The sequence below is a fragment of the Engystomops pustulosus genome, chromosome 2 (genome assembly GCF_040894005.1).
Source record: "Engystomops pustulosus chromosome 2, aEngPut4.maternal, whole genome shotgun sequence".
Classification (NCBI taxonomy): Eukaryota; Metazoa; Chordata; class Amphibia; order Anura; family Leptodactylidae; genus Engystomops; species Engystomops pustulosus.
This window is the reverse complement of record NC_092412.1, coordinates 244,388,121-244,405,256: the sequence shown is the minus strand read 5'-3', so window position 1 is coordinate 244,405,256 and position 17,136 is coordinate 244,388,121. Positions and strand designations below refer to the sequence as shown.

General features: G+C 44.7%; 1 protein-coding gene across 2 annotated transcripts in view; it reads right to left on the bottom strand.

Moving 5' to 3' along the window:
• Positions 1-16,890, bottom strand: part of URB1 (URB1 ribosome biogenesis homolog) — a 43,098-nt gene extending 26,208 nt beyond the window's left edge. The window contains exons 1-21 of one of the 2 annotated variants that reach the window (XM_072138640.1): positions 16,488-16,890; positions 14,447-14,586; positions 12,961-13,112; positions 12,745-12,877; positions 12,278-12,374; positions 11,402-11,487; positions 10,855-10,980; positions 10,486-10,607; positions 9,841-10,036; positions 9,475-9,612; positions 9,109-9,282; positions 7,563-7,716; positions 6,452-6,568; positions 5,257-5,369; positions 3,867-3,977; positions 3,396-3,512; positions 2,598-2,736; positions 2,246-2,416; positions 1,959-2,158; positions 1,466-1,684; positions 129-299 (exon numbers count right to left, since the gene is read on the bottom strand). In XM_072138640.1, the coding sequence (XP_071994741.1) occupies positions 129-299; positions 1,466-1,684; positions 1,959-2,158; positions 2,246-2,416; positions 2,598-2,736; positions 3,396-3,512; positions 3,867-3,977; positions 5,257-5,369; positions 6,452-6,568; positions 7,563-7,716; positions 9,109-9,282; positions 9,475-9,612; positions 9,841-10,036; positions 10,486-10,607; positions 10,855-10,980; positions 11,402-11,487; positions 12,278-12,374; positions 12,745-12,877; positions 12,961-13,112; positions 14,447-14,586; positions 16,488-16,626 (3,015 nt within the window). In that variant the 5' untranslated portion in view covers positions 16,627-16,890. Of the gene's footprint in view, positions 1-128; positions 300-1,465; positions 1,685-1,958; positions 2,162-2,245; positions 2,417-2,597; positions 2,737-3,395; positions 3,513-3,866; positions 3,978-5,256; positions 5,370-6,451; positions 6,569-7,562; positions 7,717-9,108; positions 9,283-9,474; positions 9,613-9,840; positions 10,037-10,485; positions 10,608-10,854; positions 10,981-11,401; positions 11,488-12,277; positions 12,375-12,744; positions 12,878-12,960; positions 13,113-14,446; positions 14,587-16,487 lie in introns of both variants that reach the window. The other variant, XM_072138639.1, reaches the window with a different exon arrangement.
• Between the last annotated feature and the right edge of the window lie 246 nt (positions 16,891-17,136).

Genomic DNA, 17,136 nt, shown 5'->3' with positions numbered 1-17,136 from the left:
ATAACAAAATAACAAAGATGAAAAATAATAAATATTTTACTATAACTTTATACTCGTCAAAGAAGGGTTTGCCATTTTTGCTACATAAGAAAGCAGGATTCTCCGCTAGGAATGATATCGGTCATTACCGTGTTTCCCGACGTCTCCGGAACGATCACATCGCTTTCAACGAAGAGATCAGATTCTGTGTTTTGTGCTTCCTCCTTCTTACTTTCATATTCTTTCTGGTATTTGCATAGGAGGAGACTCAGCAGGTCCAGGTAGAGGGTAACCAGCCCGGATCCAGTAGCTTTATCAAACTGGGATGAAGTGTGGGGGAAGGGGATTATACATTTTATTAGAGTTTGATACAAAATGCACAGAAAAAAAGTCACATTTTTAAAAGACATCTATCACCAGGATGAAGGATTGTAAACCAAGCACACTGACATACTGGTGTGTGCCCCCTCTGGCAGGATCTGCTCTTCTTTAAGCTTCTTATTCCCTGGTTTTAGAGAAAAAAAGAATTTATAATTATGCAAATGAGCCCAAGGGGCTCAACGCTCCATTAACACCTATGGAGCCTGGAGCCCCACAGACTCATCTGCATAATTTTTAAAGCCTTTTTTGTGAAAACCAGGGCATAAAAAGCTAAGTGAAGAGATCCTGTTAGAGGGGGCACACGCCTGTATATTAGTGTGCTTGGTTTATAATCCTTCATCCTGGTGGTAGATGCACTTTAAAGGTCCTTCGTAGCAGTTTGGAGGGTAGTCTAACATCCAGCAGCCTCACAGATACTTATCTCTGATTCAAATGAATGGGAGCTCATCTGTAGCAACCTGGTCTGGCTGGCCGCTACACAGATCACGAGTGGAGCTCCATTTATCTACGGAGGTTGCCGTGTGTCGAACCTACACCAAATTGTATAATGAGGATTTGTGCTTGGCACCATCAAAAGTTGGCCGAAATAATGGATTATACTACAACCTGATGACATCCTCTGTATGAAGACCTCACAATCTCCCCTAGAGAGGATGCAAGAACAATTCTGTATGTGGAATTTCAGCCCACCTCCTTGACTAAATCAGATATACACCCAAAACTGTCCGGACTTAAGCCTAATTCAGAAAACATGCACAAACTACTTAGCTGGGAGGGCTAGCTTTCAGTTAAAGGTATTGTAGCAATAGTGTGCGTAGTAATATTGTAGTATGGTGTTGAAGTTGTCCACGGTAGCCTATTTTAGAGAACCTGCACACACTGCTTAGATGGGAGTGCATGTATACTGTGCAGTTGGGAGGACTAGCTCTTGGTTAAAGGTATTTTTGGCAATACAGTGTGTAGCAATATTGTAGTATGGTGTTGAAGGTGTCCAGAGTGGCCTAATCTGACGAGCATGCACACACTACTTAGCTGGGAGTGCGTGTATACTGTGCAGTTGGGAGAACTAGCTGTTGTAGTAATAGAGTGCATTGTAATACTGTACCTTGCTGAAGTTGTCCACTGTGGTCCTCAGACACAGCAGGGTATGTCTTACTGCTAGAGGAAATTCCTCTTGGGGAATCCGAGCTATGGAGTTCTTCAGGTTCTTTTGGACCTCTTCTACTAGGCTGCTGCTCACAAACACATTCTTCAATAGGAAATGATAGGACGAGTCCTCCTCCTGCTCGGAGACCTCCATACTGTCATCACTTAGCTCTGTGAACTAAAGAAACAAAGTCACTGACCTCATGTGGTCATAAGAAGCTAAAATCGTCATTCAAGCTTAGAGATATCATCTGGACCAATGTCTCAAGACACCCGGCACCCCAACCGATCAGCTATCCAGACAGAGAACAGATATGCATTCTCTGTGTAGTGGCCAATCTAGGTACTGCAGCTCAGCGACCACTAATCGAATATACTGAGGACTGGCCATCAATGACCCGATAGGAATTCTAACCCCTTTACCCCTCATAACGTTGTGAGAAGTCACTTACTAGAGAGTCTTTGGCCGATGGAGGAAACCACAAGCTGTAATAGTTATACAAGTTCTGAAGATAAAGGATCTCCGGGGAACTTATATCCAAATACTGCAGCACCTCATCATAGGAGTGGAGGGCGAGGCAGAGGGGTAGAGGGTCCCGCTGGGCATGGAGCACGTCCACCATGATGGAGGTCAGGTACCGGATCATAGGCTCTGCTATAAGAATAGTTTCGTTTATAGTGAACAGTGAGTAGAATGTAGGATACTAGTAATATCTTATATAAAGTGATGATACCGTACCGTGTCCGGTCTCCTCAGATGTCAGCAGCTTATTTCTGGCTTCAAGAGCGGCAGGGACCAGAGCGCTGAATGGGAAGGTCTGAAGGATCGTCTCCTCGTCCAGGGCAAAGCCGACCTCTTCATCCAGACCGTCACTGCTCTCAACAAGGACGTCCACCATATCCATTACATCTGGAGGACACAACATTATTAGTACTAAGTCCCCCTGAGCTTTCCGATACTGCACAGGACCCAAAGAAATCCCATCCAAATCAATGGAGTGAAGTGTGAGGACATCCAACCAGAGGCAACTTCTCGCCCTAAAATATCCCGTTATCTGTAGTGTGATACAAAAATACAACAAAATACAAACCATCAATGTGTGAGATGGGAATGCTGACCGAGTCCGAATCCACCTTCCCCAGGTTCATCTGCAGCATGCCCGCTTCTTGTACATACTCCGAAACTTTATCGGTGTACGGGTACGGGTTAGATATCACCTTGACTAATGCCTGTGCAAGAAGAGAGTAAATAGATATCAAGAAACACTAATCCTGTAGTGACTGTCAATATTTTATACTTTAGATCTCCATCTACAATTTATACAAAAGGAGAATAAGCTGGAGACATTGTCCCTGGAGATCTGTGTAACCTTTTGTGAGTGTTGTTGAGAACGGTGAAAGATCGATTTATAGTCCAGGATTGTAGCTGGACTTTAAGCACGGGAGCTCCTCACTGAATACAGCACGACCCTCTTAGTAACTGCTTTAATAGTCAAATAGAAGCAACTACAGCAGAGGGGAGGGGCAGTGGAGGAGTTCAATGAAGAGATCTCGGAGCACTGTGGTAAATTGGCGTGTGGTGTGTGAGATCTCTTTACTGAACTCCTCCACAGCCCCTCACCTCTGCTGTAGCTGCTTCTGTTTGAATATTACAGCAGCTACTCAGAAGGAGGGGCTGTGCGGTATTCAGTAAGGAGACCCCGTGCACCAGAGTGTTCCAAGTCCAGTTACAATCCACCAAACAGTTTTGCCACTATTACAACACACACAAAGGTAGTACACATCATCACATAATAAAGCGGTCTTGCAGTTCCCATATGGCCGCAGTCCCAAAACTGAACGGACTGCAGCCAGGTGAATCTCTGAGTAATAAGGCGATTTTCTCTTACCTGTTCTAAAAAGCGGATGACCCCCTCCTGTGAGCTCTCCGGCACTTTATCCAGTCTCCTGAGCCACATTTCCAGCTCAGACCAGGTATGCTCAAACACCCCGCTCTCACGTAGAATCTAGGAGAGGGTTAAGAGTTCGAGCTAAACTAAGTTGCCGGCAGAATATCGTGTGAATGTTGTGTTCAGAGTTCTAGAACTTGGAACTAATTTTAATATGAAGATGAATTATGATAAATATATCAAATTACCATATGTTATGGATTATTTAGCACAATTTTTATTATATTTTTATGTACTTTGAACTGTGAATTGCTTCTGTCTACTGTGCCGCTGCAGAACACATATAGAAATGCTGCGCTGTGCACACATGGGTCCCCTGGGATGTGTCCGCACTAGCAGTGAACACCTAGGCGCTCGCTGATAGGGGGAAGCCATTGCCACGAGAGATAAAATATTACAATGGATAAATACCTTGATAATTAACCTTCTGGTTGAGGACTTCAGATGCGCCTTGTTACATGTCACGTACATCTTAAGGAGGAGATAAAACACGGACCGTTCTCCTCCGGAATCTGCCATCTCCTGCAAAGCGGAAATAAGGAATAAGCGCAGATATGTGCAAGTGATAAAACTACATTGTGCATAACATGGAAGGACTCCTTTACCTTCCAGCGCTGCAATATGGAGTAAACGAGTAGAGAACGCTGATTGCAGATTAAGGGGGTTCTTGTTATATTCATTTATGGCACATCCTAAAGATGTGTATTAGGTGCTAGTTTGAAAGCTTGAAGGGTTCCTCTACAGGTGGGGAATGAGGATAGATGTGGCAGCTTAGGACCAATTCACTTCTATGGGTGGGAAAGCTACAGAAGGAGCAAGGTAGCAAATCCCATAGAAGTAAATAAAAAGATCTGTTCATACATGCAGCCACCTTCCAGTAATACTATACTTAGAAGCACAGGTGAGATAGGGATGGATAGAACAATATTCTGCAGACAGGCAGCCCATGAGACCCCCATTTTTACCCATACCAAGGCTGAAAAGTGTGGCTATTTGCAGCCACCACTAGAGGGAGCCGGTCGACTCTTTGAATACAAAATAGTTTTCAAGCTTCATAAAAGAAAGAAATAATTTATAAATATTGTTATAAAGATATGTAAATGACCCCACACAAAGACTATAATACATTTTGGAAATTTACTTTAAAATGCAACATCAGCAAAGTCTAGAAACTTTCACTACCAAAAGTGATTGGTCAGAGCAAGTCCTGTAACCCCTGGCCCACAGTGCTGAAGAACCACAAACTACAGAACCAGGAACTAGAGCAGGGCAGGTACATTTTTAGTAAATCCTGTTCCCAGGAAATTCCTGGAAAACCCCTTTAAAAAAAATCTACAGTCAAAATGATGCATAAATCTACACTTGCTCATAGATCCAGGCACCGTGACTGTGAAAATCTTTTTATATTTGTTATCCATGGTCTCCTTCCTTCTAAAAATCAATGTACAATTATGCTAATGAGTCGGTAGGCATCAGTGCTACCAGAGCCCCCTCCCTTGTACTCCTAAAATGTCACACATTGAGAGGGAAGAAGTGCTTGTGCACAGTGTAACAGCCTGTGAAGCTACAACATGGATGGGCTCTGGTAATGGCCCTAGAGCCCTTCTAGCTCATTAGCATAATTATAAAAGTTGATTTTTAGAAGGAAGGAGTCTGTGGAAACAAATATAAGAGGATTACCCCCACGGTGCCTGAATCTAAAAGTAAGTGTCCCTGGTTTATCATGATGGAGTTTGATGGTAGATTTCCTTTAAATATTGGGGACCAGTGTATTGAGAAAGGTAAATGACATAGGACAAACCTGCATTTTAAACCAAGAAAACTTGCTGGCTGGAAGCTCTAGTGCCACCTGAAGGATCTGATGCTGGAGCACTGGAGGCACCTCCTTCCTCATACCACTCTCATCTACAATTCCTAAAAAAACAAAACAAAAATTTTTTTAAAAAGCAGAATGGTAAAGTATAGTATAAACTGCTTCAACTTTTCAAAACTAAAAAATAAAGCAATGTCGTCTTATGTACGGAGCCCCTGAGCACATCCGTGTGTCTGTAGTCTGATGCGTTGCTGCTGCGAATAACAGAAGACAGCTTCGCCATTTGGTTGTCAGAGGATAGTCCCAATTTGGGGACCCTCCTGTGATGTCCATGTGTCCTTGGTTTGTATGCATTAGACGCCCCCTTTAATGGGGTTTTTCCATGAAACAAGTTAGGCCCTATTCACAGGACTGATCGGTGGGGGTCTCAGTGATAAGATCCTCACAAATCACGAGAATGAGGTTCCGATGTACCCCAGTCGAACCCCTTGTTGTACCCAGAGGAGCAGTCGACAGCCCATGGCCAGGCTGCCCCATACATCTCTACAGCGCTCTGCATAGCTTCATAGAGACAAATGGGGCTGCCCGAACATGCACGTCCTGCTACTCTGTTCATCTCAGGGAGTGACGAGGAGTCCGAATGGATTAGAACATACCCCATCAGACACAAAGTTGTTGTGATCTGTGGGGGTTCCATCACTGAGACCACCACCGATCACAAAGTTAAGCCCCATCTTGTGGATAGGGCCTAAATTGTTTCATGGGAACACCCCTTTAAGAGCACCTACATTCAGATATTTGCCATTCATTATTCTTCTATTAAAAAGCCACAAAGAAAACTATACATAACGGCCCTTTTACATAATATCTAATTTGGTAACTCAGTTCTCAGATTAGTCACCAAAACAAGAGACGAAAATACATTGCGAGGGCAGCAATTAGTCGTCTCAATCAACAGAGCGGCAGGTGCCCCAGATACAGGCAGGAGCGCGCTGTTCCCCAGAAAGAATCAATTCCATCCAGGATGTGTGAAATTCAATTAACTCCTACCCGAAAAAGCCAAACTTTTATTCTAAATCAGTTTCCAAAATTAGAAACTGGAAACCAGGTCTAGGAGACCACCGCCATGCAGCCAGGTGTTGTGGGGGATGAGTGGCTACTGCAGGGGGTGCGCTGGACTTACCTCTCAGGAGTTTACTGAAGTCAAAGTTACTCTGCAGCACTAGATGGGGCAGCACCCTCTGGTACAGACACAGGACCTGCAGAAGCGAGGCCTTCACCAGGGTCGTCTGGAAGTCATCTGACAAAAAAAAACAAGAGGAGAGATTAGTAAATGTTGTCTCCATTTATGATGGGAAACGCAATGATAAAGTTGTGTAACACTTAAATGGATGACTCCATGAGTATTTTGGTGAACCATGGTCATGGCTGTGAGGTCCGGTGCACAGTCTCTTTCCCAGGTTCATTAGCAAGCGCCTACCACTCAGCCTCAAAGGGTTTGTCCCAAGTTTTGTTACCTCCTATCAACAGGATCAGACACAACAATCTGATTGCAGGGGTCCAACTGCTAGTCCTACCCCCAAATTACAACAAAAGGGGTCCCCACACTCACTGATGCAGCGTCAGGTCGAGCATGCATCTTTCTGCACCATTGAATACTATGGGAGCTTCAGAAATTGCAGAGCACGGCGCTCTGGCATCTCCTACTCACATAAAAAGTGAGTGAGAGAGCAGGAGATTTCCATGTGCTGTGCTCATCAAAGATCCTACACTGCCAAAGTAGAGACTGGTGCAGGAGGACGCATACTCCACCTATCATTCCTCACTTACTGAGATCTTGTGATCTAGTTGGACCCCCACCGATCATATAGTGTAGTTACAATCTAGTCAGTGGATAGACAGGGGTTAACAATCCAACTTGGGACAAATCCTTTAACTTACTCAGAAAAAGAGAATGTGTAGTCTAGCATTGCAACCTTCACCTGGTGCATGTCCTCCCCTCTACGCTAAAAGACTTTAGTATTCATCCAGAAATCTGTGTGAGCTTTTACTCTGAGCAGAGAGGAGATGCAGCTCAATGCACAGAGCTAAGAGAACAGCAGACACGCTCTTACACAAGGTGAGCAGCTACAATCCATATTTCACAGTCCAGCTTCTACTAACACCACACACAAAGGTCTGGTTATGTATCTCGCCGGGGACGATGCCTAACACCGTCTGCAGCTTTGTGTGGTCAACACTGCGGGCACACTCCCTTTAAGTTGTCATTTGCTTCTAAAAAAATATTCAGTTACCAGTCTCCGTTGCCAATCCTGGAAATTCCTCAGATGCGGAGGCCACATGTTTTTCAACCATAGATTTATCCTCCTCCTTTGCTTCAGTGTTGGTTTCTTCCGGTTTGAGCAGAGATTGCCAAGTGGAGATTACAGTGTTAAGATCTGGAAAAAGCTGAGAAGAGAAGACCCCATAAGTGCACCCCACAAGTTATGGATATGTGAACAGTAGGTGATGGGCAGCAGTTCTGTACAGAAACTACATGTACAAATCAATGGCCCGGTAACTGGGGAACTTATGAGAAACATTACTGTCAAACTGCTCTTGCCCAGTATTTGCCATCACTGGGGTTGACTGCACCCACTATAGTAGGAAACTCCCATTGCAGGGTCCATCCAAGACTTGATATTAATGGTCCGTCACAAGAATGGGTGCAACATAAGGGACCAGTAGTTGCTTGCGGCTTCACCGAATGTGCAAACACAGCAGTAAATTGGTGCTAGTACACAAAACTACAAACAGATAACTACAGGTGCAGCAACTGAGCTTTAGATGTACTCGGTGTCTGACACTCAACAATCTGACATGGATCACCTAAACTAAGAATCTGCCATTAATATTAAAAGGCATTTTCAAGGAATTCTGGAAAACCCCAAAGGGGACAAGACAATGGTGCCCAAAAGAAGAAACAATAGGGCCTATTTACTAAGGGTCCGCGGATCGCATTTTAGTCGGATTTCCCGACGATTTCCGTTTTGCGCCGCATTTACCAGGGGATTTTGGCGCACACGATCGGATTTTGCCGCATCGACGGCTTGCACGCGAAACGGGGATGGGCCGTCGGACAACCCGACATATTCGGACTACGCGCAGGAGTTAACATTGCGAATTGTGTCGCAAAACACGCACTTACAAGCACCGGGAAGAAGAAGTTGAACTCCGGCGTACCTTGGCGGGGAAGCGACGGATGCAGGAAATCGGGCGCACAAGCCACATAAATCACGCCAGAATTCATCTTCGTCAGACCGTCCGAATCGGGGATCGCGACAGGACTGGGTAAGTAAATTGTGTACTTAATGCTCTAGTACATCAGGCCGACACCAGGGAGTCATGGGGCCCACTTTGGCTAATCAGCTGCCACCTGGGACTAAAGGACGTCAGAGAAAGTGACTCTCTGTTGACCACGTAGACCATTGATTGGTGTATTCCATCACCTCCTGGCACTTCCTGCTGGTTGGGGGAATCACAGAGCATATTACAATATGTTTCTTTTTGACACCATGGCCCCAAAGAGACATTCCAGAATTCCTGAACCCCCCCTTAAATTATTAGACTTTCCCTTTAAGGGTGGCTTAAGGATGTCACAGTTTTTGTGGCACCTTTTACTGATGCTTTATGAGCCAAAACCAGGAGTAGATAGGGCTAAAAAATTGGACGGACCTAGAATTCTCAACCCCCCCCCCCCTTTCAGGTTTTGCCACAAAAAATACTAATGCAGTGTTTTCCCAAAAAATTGCTGTGCATGAAAAAGCAGTAACTGTAATAAGAGACACACGTCAGCCTCACCTTGCCCAGGGCTTCTCTGTATTTTTGGGCAAAGTCGGCCATGGTGGCCGGAGTGTAGATGTCAGACTTCTGCCAGACGTCTTCTTTCAGGCAGTGATGGATGTTCTGCTCTGCTCTTTTCAGGATGGAGGAGATGAGCGACAGGGTGGTGTGCTGCACTATTTTATTAGGCATCTAAAAGATTATATTAAAACAAGTTATAAATATATATATAGCAATTGCAAAAATCCCATAGCAGCGAATCCAGTGGCTCTATTTGGGTCTCAGTGATAAGACCCCCATAGATCCATTGGATAAATAATAAGGAAAATAATAAGGAAAATCCCTTTAAGGAATCTCTTACAAGTTACCAAGTCCTGCACTTACATTTAACCCCTGGGTGAACAAGACCTTGTTGCAAACCGGAGCCACGGTTGTAATCATCACCATACTCAGCAGACGTGGCTGCGGGATAAACTCTGTGGTCCTGAAAGCCACAGACACCGGCGGCTGGGCCTCGTAGATCTGAAATTTAGAAACGTCACAATATATTACCTGTGCACAATCATATGTCAGCGAGACAATGTATGATATGCAGAGATGCTATGCAGGTGTACAGGAAAGCTGGGTAGTAACAATGGCAGCCGTATTGGTTGTGTTTGGATAACAGAATATATTAGATTTCTATTGATTTAAGACCTTGCTGAACCAGTCATAAAGGAGAGGATTTACAGGATAATATTCGGTCCTGACCTTTTTAAGTAACTTTATGTTATCCAGCCAGGTTGACTTCATTCGAGGAACAAAGGAAAAGTGAATCTCCTTAAAGTATCGACTCAGCAGGTCCGGGCACACTTTTAGTATGTTCACCACTAGCGCCCCCACCAGGTCATCTTCAGTCGCCGTCTTCAGTGCAACAAGAAAACGAAGTAGACTCAGATTACCAGCCCTAGTGATAGAGAGATCAGCATCATCATCAAAACTACATCATTTATATTAACACCAATGTAAACTGCAGCATGATTCTCCTGTACATACATAACATTACTTATCCCGTACTGAGTTACATCCTGTATTATACTCCAGAGCTGCACTCACTATTCTGCTGCTGGTGCAGTCACTGTGTACATACATGACATTACTTATCCTGTACTGATCCTGAGTTACATCCTGTATTATACCCCAGAGCTGCACTCACTATTCTGCTGCTGGTGCAGTCACTGTGTACATACATGACATTACTTATCCTGTACTGATCCTGAGTTACATCCTGTATTATACCCAAGAGCTGCACTCACTATTCTGCTGCTGGTGCAGTCACTGTGTACATACTTGACATTACTTATCCTGTACTGATCCTGAGTTACATCATGTATTATACTATAATGTACACATCACCTTGCCGCCGTCCCAAGACTTGGGTCAAAGAAAGCGATACCGTGCTTCACAGAGCAGCAGAGATCCAGGAGGAAGTTGTGGACCAGCTCCCTTATCTGTAGCTTCCCGGCTTCTATCTTACCCTATATGAAAAGGATTATTGACATTACAATCTGCAAACATTGGGTAGTGTTCACACGGCGCCTGTGAGGTGCTTGTGGAACAAAACAACTATAGACATCTTTCTATGTATATGGAGAAGTCATAGGCCAGAGGGGTCTCCTCATCTGTATAGATTAGAGGGTACAATCTCTGTACTGTATTTAGGAAAAAAAAAGTAAAGCTGGTGAAAACTGGAGCCAAATAATATCCCCTACATAGTAACAATACCTGGACATTTTTAGTGCCCATCTCTACAGCGCCATTCCAGCGGTACAGGGAGGCAATGTGATTCAAAATGGCCACCGTAAAAAAACGGACTTTCTGCGTTTTTGAAATTGCATTATTGTGAACAACCTAGGAAACAGAAAAAAAGATGGCAAAAGTTATTTCAAGAACTTCACAGAAACCAGTTTTATCCTTTTGCACAGCAGAGGATGCGAGTCCTGCCTTCTGTTAAAGGGGTTGCACCAATCCCCTATACACAGGAAGGAGGTTAACAATCTTATCAGTGAGGATCTGACTGCTGGGACCCACCAATCACGCTGTAAGGTCGAACGCGGCCGATGTAAGTGACGGCGCATCAGGTCATGATCGCCTACTGTCACACTATCCAACACTACACAAGTGTTGGTGACTCTCATGGAAGTGCTATACACAGTCGAACTATGTGCTCTGCAATGTCCGGTTAGTGATCGATGGGGGATCTAGGGGTCCTGTGGACAGGGGGTGATAACAATCAAACTTGTTACAACTCATCCATTGTCTGTTCAATCACCTTGGTTTGCAGCAGAGAAAGCACCAGGTTTATGGTGGATATTTTGTCTTCTTTAATTCCAGTGCTGAATATTTCTCCAAGAAAGTCTATTAATGTAAAACATACAATAAATTATCGTCAGTAAAGCAGCAGAATACAGTGATCTCGTCTCTGGAGCAGTCACACACCCTTCCTATGGGATGAACATGACAAGCAGATAACAAATACAACTGCAATATCTTCAGGACAATGTCATGTCCTACACTATTAGTATCAGCTACGCGACCACCTATAATCAGTATCAATGGTTTACACAGATGTCACAGGATCCTGCCCCACAATGAAGTCCTCTTTCACACTGACGTATGCTAGCCCGGGCTACAGCAGCGAGCTGGAGAGAGGAGGGGCGAGCACTGCTCCCCCATCCCATCTCCATAGAGAGGCACGGAGTCAGCTGTACACATGGAAAAAGCTTTATCTTTTTCCCGTCGTTCATGTAAAAGTTTTCCATATTGTGATGTATTGTGTCACTTTCCTTATAACAAGAAACAGATCCATACAAGTGCCACATATATAGACAGGAGTCCAAAAATTGATTTTCTAATGATAAATGCGGGAAACTAACAAATACAATGATAAGCGGACCTCAATCAGCCCTTAACTGGAAGCTCTTTTCACATAGTAAATAATAAATCTCTGACTGCATGCTGCAACCATCTGCGGGAGCTCAAGAGGAGTCTCTATGCAGTGAGCTCCCCCTGGTGGAGGCCGCAGGAAGCAACACTTGGCTCCAGTCTAACAAGTGGCCGAATGGCAGTGATTTCACTAAAAGTACCCAACTGATTATCATCTTAGTCTACATCAAAGATTTAATTTTCTCCAGAAACCATTACCTACCTTTAAGCTCCAGGACCTGGACGATTGTGTTGTTGTCTCCAGAAATAAAGAAGGAAAGTGCAAACTGGATATAAGCCATTCGGACGTCCGGTCTGCCCTGAGATAAAAAGCAAAGCAATATATATGGACTTTGTCACCAATTATATATTTTGTCTGGATATTTTCATTGTTCAGTGTGTATGTGCAAATGTGTGTTTAATCTTCCCCTGAAGAATTTGTGTTAGGTCCTGTACAATCTCTCCCCTCCTCCTGAAGACTCTGTATGCTCCCCCCTGATGCTCCCTATGTGTACAACCTTCTGCCTTGCTGTAATACTGTACAACTTTCAGATAAGTCAGGCTGTCTAAAGCAGCGGCACAACCAGCTATGGAAAGCAGTTGTACAGATTTTACAACCGCACAATGTTAACAGAGATCCCTGGATTAAGTGGATGTTTCAGGAGTATGTAAGTGCTCGGAGGCTCTTACCAGTTTATCTCTCTTTCTTAACAAGGTGGGTAAATACTTGTTAGTAAAATCGAAATGACTGTAGACATCCCTGGCGCAGTCCGGACCTTGTGTGACCATCGCGGATAGTAAATTCAGGGCAATTTTGGCCATACTGCGCAGGTCACAGAAAAAGAGGAAAATCAATATCTAATGCATTTTATATACTCTATATACTGCAGCATGTACGGGCTGTACCGGTGAGTTGCAGAGTAGACGCCTGTATAGACCAGCTTCATGTGTGAATTCAACAGATTCTTCACTATGTTGACCCCCGCGACACCGAGATGTGCAAGGTCACCAGCTGTCCTGAGCAAAATGGCTTCCAGGACTTGAAAAATTATCATCATCTGCAAGGAAAAACATCAGAGATTAGCAGATATAAGATATGAGGGAAAACCATTATTCACATGGTCCTGAAAAGAGAAAAGCCCTTCCCATATTCTAGAAATATCACAGAACAAAGTCCATCAACTGGGACCAATGCAATGCCAAGTTCCAGTGTAATTCTGCCTCCTTTCCATTACCTGTAAATTACCTTAGAGTCATGTGTCTCTCTGTAAACAACACATGCACAGATAGTACTGTACATCTTATTCTTATTCTAAATGATGAAGGCACAGATAGTATTAACCCCCCCACCCCCATCTTCCTACAAATGACGCCAAGACAAGTAATACTATCTTCCTGTATATGAGATCAGCACAGGTAGGATTAGATTTGTGTCTTCTGCTATAAATGATGCAGATACAAGCAGTACAGCATTTCACTACAGTAAATTTGTGCTTCCTCTCCATTTTTTACTATATCATGTAGGCACAGATAGTACTGGCTCCGATTCTCCTTATATATCATGTAGGCACAGATAGTACTGGCTCCGTTCATCCTTATATATCATGTAGGCCCAGAGAGTACTGGCTCTGATTCTCCTTATATATTGTGTAGGCACAGACAGTACTGGCTCTAATTCCCCTTATATATCATGTAGGCACAGATAGTACTGGCTCCGATTCTCCATACATATGATGTAGGCACAGACAGTACTGGCTCTAATTCTCCATACATATCATGTAGGCATAGACAGTACTGTCTCTGATTCTCCTTATATATCATGTAGGCACAGATAGTACTGGCTCCGATTCTCCATACATATCATGTAGGCATAGACAGTACTGTCTCTGATTCTCCTTATATATCACGTAGGCACAGATAGCATTGGCTCCGATTATACTAATATATCATGTAGGCAGAGATTCTCCATATATCATTAGGTAGGAACAAATAGTCCTGCCTCTGATTGTCCTAATATATCATGTAGGCACAGATAGTACTACCTCCTTTTCTATTCCAGTAAATGATGTAGGCAGTGACATATTCACATCCCAGTCTCCCACTCTACGTAAAGCAAGCACAGATAGTACTGTCTTCATCTCTCCGTCTATGATGTAAGGAAAGATTGTACTCAACTTTTGCCTGCCCCTACAAATAACGTGAGCAAAGATATTGACTCTAGCTGTGAATGACGCAGGAAGAAAATGCTGTTCCAGACACACATACAGAGGGCATGGAAAGTATTCAAACCCCTTTAAATGTTTCACTCTTCGTTTCATTGCCACCAGCTGGTAAGATCAAAAAAGGTTTTTTTTGCTCATTAAAGGTAGTACTGGAGATCCTGCACAGTTACCTCACTTTCTGGACGTTTCTCCCCATCCAGAAGCTTCAGGATTTCGATGCACTCCACAGATATTTTAATATACCCTTCCACCACATCATAGAGGTCAGGATTTGGTAATTTCTTTGAAATATTGAGAAATTGCTGCAAACCTTGAAAATAAATAAATCATCAAAATAATTACAAAAACACAAAGTTCAGGCCATTTTAGTGCCATATTTATCGGTTTATGGGGTGGATTTTTCACTGTCCTGTAACAGATATGATCTTATCACTATTATGGGGCTGCTGGATGGATCCACCCAGAGATCTCATAGAAGAGAAAAGAGGAAGGACCAATCTTTCTAAGCAACATAGAAAGATCTCATCTGTATTGCCGCCCCTATAATAATTGTTACAATATTAGTAAGATTTTTTCATAATTAATAAGCATTTTGTTTTTGTAATGAAAACATATACATTATTCCAATGTACTTTCTGTATCAATTCCTCACTGTCCTCTAGATCTCTGCTTGTTGTCATTCAACAGGAAGTTCTTTTGTTTACTTCCTCTGCATGACATCAGGTGATGTCACACAGGTGCACAACTGCTTATATCAGTAATCAGAGCTGTGTTTTATAACGAGAGCCGTGGACCTGTGTGACATCACATGAGCAGGGGGTGTAACATCACATGACCAGGGATATGACGAGCCGTGCACTTTTATAAAAGTTATAACTATAAAACAATTTATAACTTTTCGTTACACAAACAATATCTTTTTCTAAAAGTGGACATTCACTTAACATTGCATAAAATCTGTCAGCTCATACACCGTCTGTGACACACATGCGCCGGCAGCTCATACACCGTCTGTGACACACATGCGCCGGCAGCTCATACACCGTCTGTGACACACATGCGCCGGCAGCTCATACACCGTCTGTGACACACATGCGCCGGCAGCTCATACACCGTCTGTGACACACATGCGCCGGCAGCTCATACACCGTCTGTGACACACATGCGCCGGCAGCTCATACACCGTCTGTGACACACATGCGCCGGCAGCTCATACACCGTCTGTGACACACATGCGCCGGCAGCTCATACACCGTCTGTGACACACATGCGCCGGCAGCTCATACACCGTCTGTGACACACATGCGCCGGCAGCTCATACACCGTCTGTGACACACATGCGCCGGCAGCTCATACACCGTCTGTGACACACATGCGCCGGCAGCTCATACACCGTCTGTGACACACATGCGCCGGCAGCTCATACACCGTCTGTGACACACATGCGCCGGCAGCTCATACACCGTCTGTGACACACATGCGCCGGCAGCTCATACACCGTCTGTGACACACATGCGCCGGCAGCTCATACACCGTCTGTGACACACATGCGCCGGCAGCTCATACACCGTCTGTGACACACATGCGCCGGCAGCTCATACACCGTCTGTGACACACATGCGCCGGCAGCTCATACACCGTCTGTGACACACATGCGCCGGCAGCTCATACACCGTCTGTGACACACATGCGCCGGCAGCTCATACACCGTCTGTGACACACATGCGCCGGCAGCTCATACACCGTCTGTGACACACATGCGCCGGCAGCTCATACACCGTCTGTGACACACATGCGCCGGCAGCTCATACACCGTCTGTGACACACATGCGCCGGCAGCTCATACACCGTCTGTGACACACATGCGCCGGCAGCTCATACACCGTCTGTGACACACATGCGCCGGCAGCTCATACACCGTCTGTGACACACATGCGCCGGCAGCTCATACACCGTCTGTGACACACATGCGCCGGCAGCTCATACACCGTCTGTGACACACATGCGCCGGCAGCTCATACACCGTCTGTGACACACATGCGCCGGCAGCTCATACACTGTGACACACATGCGCCGGCAGCTCATACACTGTGACACACATGTACTGGCAGCTCATACACTGTGACACGCGTGCGCCGGCAGCTCATACACTGTGACACACATGTACTGGCAGCTCATACACTGTGACACACAGGTGCTGACATCGCCCACCTTTCAGTGCAGTCTGGGGGTCCTTTAACATGGATTTGAAGGAGGTCCCTGTGAACTCCACTTCCGGGGACTTCGCCTTCTTGTCCTCGGGCTCCGGGACCCCCTCCTCAGCCCCTGAGCTCTTCCTCTTGTTCCCCATGATCTGTTGGCTGCACTGTCCCTGCTGTCACCAGCACCAAAACACGTGGGAACAGCACACGGGAAGCGGTCCGCGCACAATGTGCTCCCCCGGAAACCAGAGCCGATGTGAAAGGGGCCGGAGGCGACAACGTGTCCGGCTGAGAATATCCAATACATAATTTCTACGCTTTACTGAAGGTTTTAGTAGTATAAATACTTAATGCACAAGACATAACACAGGCATGTGAGGGACACAGCATAAGAAAGCCAAAAATGTCCCAGGGAACAGACTATCTGAAGTACCTGCAGTCTCTGTTATCTCCACTGGGGGGCAGTGACCTCTTATTCAAGCCGCAAAGCGCTGCCCACTGCTGCTGTGATAGGGCTGTCACCAATGGCAACGAGGAAAGCCTCTGAATACACATTCACAAATACCATGTTGTCTACATATTCACTAATATATTTTAATATTTCTAGAAGTGAAAATATAAATCCTAAATGTATATATTTTCACTTATGCCAGTCCTAT